This window comes from Brassica napus, chromosome A8 (genome assembly GCF_020379485.1).
Source record: "Brassica napus cultivar Da-Ae chromosome A8, Da-Ae, whole genome shotgun sequence".
NCBI classification, from domain to species: Eukaryota; Viridiplantae; Streptophyta; class Magnoliopsida; order Brassicales; family Brassicaceae; genus Brassica; species Brassica napus.
The window spans coordinates 5,551,536-5,557,591 of NC_063441.1; the positions used below are offsets into that span (position 1 = coordinate 5,551,536).

Sequence of the window (6,056 nt, forward strand, 5' to 3'; positions counted from 1 at the left end):
TAAAATCATTAATATGAGAATAAATCGACTGTATATATAGGAGACACCCAAGGTCTTAAAATACAAAAATTCTCTTTTCATTCTTTAAAGTATTAATATTTCTCTTTTCACTATTTATTCCATTTTTTTTAATGAAATATCTTCTTAAACACATAAAATATTTTATTCATAAAATATTTTGTGACGTTGCAATTATATATACACACAATATCTGCCTCTTCATACTGACGTTACTGTGTTCCCTCTCGTCCATCTCAAATATTGACTACCAGCTTTTTTCCATGACTGATGAATTCTCCCAAAGACGGTGGTACTATGTTGTAAAATCTGTTACTTCTAAAAATTATATAATATTTATTCCATAGTTTAAATTTTCTTATGCCCGCACAGGGTACGGACCGGTCACCTAGTAATATTATAAAACGTGGAGTTAAACCCCTAAATTCATTGAAAAAAAACCCTAAATTCATACTTTGCTGTAAACCTCAACTGGACAGTAATTAATGCTTAGTCATGATACTCATCTAATACCATATAATCATCTATCAAATCTAAATATTTAATCTAGTATCAGCTATACATCTGTAATGTTATTACAATAGAAATCTAGTTTGGAATATTTTCTCCAAGAAAAAAAAAATCAAGTTTGGAATTTGAATTCCGTAGATGTTAAATATCAACAATGAAATAAGCCAATATAATAAATTTAGCTCAGGTTTACAAGTAAAAAGCGAAAAACCAAATCGTTATGATTTATAGTGACTTCAGTTTTTTCTTTGATCAATTGTGACTTCATTATTAGGCACTTCGTATCGCTATCCCTCTGCCATAATTTTTTGCTTTTTAATAAGAATGTAATTAATTTAGTTCGGTAGATCTAAGATTAGCTAGTTAGGTTGTAACTAAAACTAGGTGGCTAGATTAATTAGGTTTGTAGTTAAAATTAGGTCGTCAGAGTATTTATGATTTGTAATGTAAAGTTAGGTTAATTTTGTCTAATTTTAGGTTGATTAAATTAGTTATTTAAATTTATTACACGTTTAATTTTTAAAATACAAATTATATATATAATCCCCTATATATTAATAGAGAAACATTTTAAAAGTTATAACATGTAGTTTGTATTAATTAAAAAAGTGTCATGCTGAGTTGTCACGTAATTGGAATGTTAATTTTGCTTACACGGCAGATTGAGAATCAATTAAGAATTTTGTTAGTCCAAAATTAAATTGTTAATGAATGTTATATTATATATTATGTCCATTATAAACCATTCATTTATCAAATTGAAATTATTATATGAGAAAAAGACTAGGATAGCACCAAACCAAGTTTTTGTTTCCAAACTAGTACTCAAGGCTCAAAGTCACAAAAATAGGTTTCATTAAAGAGATAAATATACACTTATACTCCTTAGGTTAATTAATCCAAACCTTAGGGTTTAGAGTTAAAGGATAGAGTTTTGGAATTAGGGTTTAAAATTTTATAAAATTAAAAATAAATACTAAAAATGAAAAATAAAAATTTAAAAACAGTTTCAAAAAGTATTTTTGAATTATAAAAAGAAAATTTGAAAAAGAAATTCAAAAAAAAATTCAAAAAAAAAAGTTTCAAAAAGAAAATATAAAAAATTTCGAATCTGAAAACATATAATCTGAAACTATAAAAAAATTTCTTTTTTTCATTTTTTTATTTGTTTTTATTTATTTTTGTTTGTTTATTTAATTTTAAACCAAGGGTATTAGGGATCCTTTAATGAATGTCATTTTTGTGACTTTCTCCTTCTAGTGCTATTTTTGAGACAAAAACTCAAAAGATGCTATTATCGACAATTTCCCTTATTATATATTTTTTTCTTAAATAAAACCAACGGAATTATTTAATGTGATTAAGATATATAACGCAATTAATGATTTTAAATAATAAAGATTTGCTAACAATCTGTATATTTTCTATCATTTTTGTTTAATTATTTATTATGAAAATAAATTACACAATTACATTAATCATAGAATAAAAATTTAGATTTTTTTTTTGCATATGTTGTATTTTGAATTTTTCAAAACGAGTATAAATTACTAAAGCTCTTAAAAGTCTCACATAAACTTTTGTGATCAAGGTTTAAATTTTTGTTCTATAATAAGATATAATGATTATAAAATCATATGAATATATAATTTTTTTTTAATAGGTGTTTATGTTAATATATATATATATATATATATATATATATATATATATATATTAAAACACATTTTTATATTTTGATATCTGCGTTGAACATATATTGAAAAGTAAATATTTTAATTTTAAAATCATCATTGTTTCTTGGGAAATTGCCATAAATACCACATTCATAGTACCACTTTTCATGTTTACACTAACCACTTTTACCCTAACTTTTAATGAAAGGTAAAATACAATTATACTCTTTTGGTTAACTAATCTACACTTAGGGTTTAGAGTTGATGGGTGGGGTATGGTTTTTGGAATGTGAAATTTATGATTCCAATAAATATATAATTACTTAAAATATATATAAAAAATTTTAAAAAATAGTTTCAAATATAATTTTGCTTTTTCAAAAAGAAATTTGAAAAAAAAATAAAAAAACAAAATTCAAAAAAAAAAATTCAAAAAAAAATTTTTATAAAAAAGTTAGAATCTGAAAAAGTATAATTCGAAAACATAAAAAAAAATTTACATTTTTTTATTTTTATTTTTATTTTTCTTTTTTACTTTTCTTTTTATTTTTCGGTTTTTTTTTTATTTTTATTTTTATTTAAATAATGATTTATTATATATATAAATAACAAGGGCATAAGAGTCTTTTGCCACTTAATGAAGAAAATATTTTTGAAAATGTCTCATTAGTGGTGGTAAAAATGAAAAGTGGTACCATGAAAGTGGTAAACATGTAATTTCCCCTTGTTTGTTCTAAATGATTATAAATTACTGAAACCAAAACATTCCACATTAAAAACAAAATAATTGGTGTAAAATTTTGTTACACAAATATGCAAATAATCATAAAATCATATAAGTTGAAACCTCATTTAATAAATATTCATATTAAAAGTATACTATATATCTATGTTAATATCATTTAAATTTAATTGTATATTATATATGATAGATAAGATTGATTGTTTTGATTTATTTACCCTAAAAGAATAATACTGAACTTTTAACAATACTGAACTTTTAAATATTTATATTTATGAAAATCAATTTAATATAATTTATCATGTTTATTTCAATATAATAATTTATTTCAACATGATTTATTATTATTGTAAAATATTTAAAATAAAATTTTATTTTTTATTTTATAACGATAATTGGATATATATATATATATATATCAATGCATAATAATAATTATATTTAAAATTAAACTATATCATTATTAAAGTAGTTACAAAGATTTTATATTATTAGCTTTAGTGAATATATGGAACTTACCAACATAATTTCTGGTTTTATTTCTAAATTTGAAATTTATATATGGAAGTTAAATAAATTGTACCTACATAATATATAAACAATATTTTGAGATACTGTTAAGAACAACAAAAAATATTTTTAAAAGAGAAACTATAATATATTGTACTTACAAACTAATTTTGTAGTAAATATTTTTATTTGAAACATAAAGGATATTTCTTTCTACCACTTTATAAAATGTATTTTGAAAATTAATCAATTTAAGTGGTTATTATCACTAAAAATAATTAAAATATTTATATGATTTTAATTTTCGTTCATCAATCAAAAATAAATTTAAGTTAATTAATTTTCGAAAATAAATTTTATCCTGATTTTGAAAAGGTTTTCTTAGAATTTTCTTAAACAATATTTATTTGTATTTTAAATAAAAATAAAGATATTAAAAGATATGATGATTAAGTTATGTAAAATTTGATAAATTTTCTAGAGGATGGTCCAAATAAAAAAATCACACATGAACAAAGTCATGACTTCTGTTTTAATATACTTCATTTGTTCCTAAAAGATCCATGTTATAGTTTTTTCACACTTATTAAAAAAATATATAAAATTGTATTATCCAATATTTTTTTTTTCTTAATTAACTATTTCCAATAACTTTTAACCAATGAGATTTTATTAAACACAATTGTATTTTTTGAAAAGTACAATTTTTTATTAATTAATGTATTGAAAATGTAAAAAATGTATTTTTTTGAAATAATTTTTTTTCTAAAACATGGATCTTTTAGGAACAGATAGAGTATAAGATAGAGGAATGTGGGGTTAGAGATGCCCTTAAACTTAAACCGGATAAAACCAATCTAAAACCATCCATACCCGTAAACCCGAACACCAAGGATAAAACCAATCTAAAACCATCCATACCCGTAAACCCGAACACCAAGCCGGTTATTTTTCTCCTTGGGCTAATTAATATCCGGCCCGCGAAATCATGTCTAAATATATTCTTCGGACCATCTGAGAGGGTTGAACAGAGAGCGAGATTGTGAAGAAGAAGAAGATGAAGCTAACGTGGAACAAGAACCCTAAGAAACGATCTCGTGTAGCTTTACCGAACATCCTCGATGTTCCTTTCGAGAAGGAAGCTCCAGAGACCAAATCTCAGCGCCTAGAAGATGATTTAGAGGTCGTAGAAAATGATGGGAGACTCGATCTCGAAGCGAAGAAGCTCGCAGATTCGTTTAGAGCACAAGGAGACAAGCTCGCTGAGGTATGTTTCGATATGTCTTCTTGATTAACATCACTTGTTTTGTTCTGAAGCAAGAACATGCTGATATCGTTATCTCTATTGTGAATTTTTTGCTAATGAAGGAAGGAAGATACGAGGAGGCTCTAGGGAAATGGGAAGCTGCTCTTAATATCGGGCCTCAAAATGCTATCATTCATGAACAAAAAGCTCAAGTCTTTCTTGAGATTGGTGATCCATGGAAAGCACTCATGGCTGCTACACGTAATGCCTCCAAGCCCTTTATATAGACTTACTGTTGGCCAAGAACCCTTGTAACAGACTTAACAGTTTGCTATGATTTTCATTCTTCACAGGATCTACTGAGTTAGATCCATCGTGGGCTGAGGTACTTTAAGACTCTCTAGTCTTATATCATATATTGTTTCTTTATAAGTACGAAAACAACGCAAAAGAAAGCTACTTGTAACTAGTGGTGGATCTGCTATGCTCGTTCTATTGATTCTGTATAAGATTTGATTATATGGATGTTGGAAGCTTTGTTGAAGAAATCAGATCACTTATTTGTATGGTTGAACTCCTTTTGGTTAGGCGTGGACTACTCTTGGAAGAGCACAACTCAATTTTGGAGAGCCTGACAGTGCTATCAGCAGTTTTGAAACCGCATTATCCATCAATGTGAGTTCCACAGAAAAATTGAGATTAAGTTCAAATGTTTTTCACTCTCTTTAAGTCACACATAGAGATCTTGAGGACATGCTATTACTCATGCATTGTTACCTATTTCAACAGGCGGAATCCAAAGAGGCAAAAGAGGATTTACAAGCTGCAAAACAACTAATAAAGAAGAGAGAACAGCTTCAGACATCAGGACAGGACACTGACGCTAAACGTTTTGTGGTCGGCGACAAGAAAATAGAGCCAAACTAATGAACCAGGGACTTGTACTTTAGGCATAGAGTAGAACTTGTACAGTGTAATAAGAACAACAAATAGAAGATTGTTCTTCGTCAAGGCAAAGACTTAAAAGCCATTTGTCTGAAGAAACTTCTGAATCTTTCCAGTATAAGTACTTTTGAAGGTGGTCCTGAAAAAAAAACACACATTCCTTGGAACCATATACTTTGGAGTTTGGCAGCTTCGTCTTGTAAAAAACTCCCTTACCTATCTTTCAGACAGCCTCATCATGATACTTCAAACTCACAAACGCACACGGATTCTCTCCCACAGCTGCTTCCCTAACCACCGGGTATGTGTACACATGTTCTTTCCTCTGCATATGATCACGTCCTTTGATCTGTCCTTGACTTCCAGCCAGAAGATATTGTAAATAGTTCTTAAAATACGAAGAAAATTA

The 6,056-nt window shown here is 26.7% G+C and overlaps 1 protein-coding gene across 1 annotated transcript; it reads left to right on the forward strand.

Moving 5' to 3' along the window:
* Positions 1-4,446: 4,446 nt before the first annotated feature.
* Positions 4,447-5,819, forward strand: LOC106423616 (tetratricopeptide repeat protein 33). The gene is made up of 5 exons (XM_048737683.1): positions 4,447-4,723; positions 4,825-4,963; positions 5,056-5,087; positions 5,291-5,377; positions 5,492-5,819. Exons 1-5 carry the CDS (start codon positions 4,514-4,516, stop codon positions 5,627-5,629), a joined length of 606 nt encoding a protein of 201 aa, XP_048593640.1. The 5' UTR covers positions 4,447-4,513; the 3' UTR covers positions 5,630-5,819.
* Positions 5,820-6,056: the final 237 nt, after the last annotated feature.

Coding starts and splice junctions, on each gene's coding strand:
- LOC106423616 (XM_048737683.1), top strand. CDS start 4,514: ATGAAGCTAACGTGGAACAAGAACCCTAAGAAACGATCTCGTGTAGCT. Junction 5,088..5,290: donor TAGATCCATCGTGGGCTGAG/GTACTTTAAGAC, acceptor CCTTTTGGTTAG/GCGTGGACTACTCTTGGAAG. Junction 5,378..5,491: donor AAACCGCATTATCCATCAAT/GTGAGTTCCACA, acceptor CTATTTCAACAG/GCGGAATCCAAAGAGGCAAA.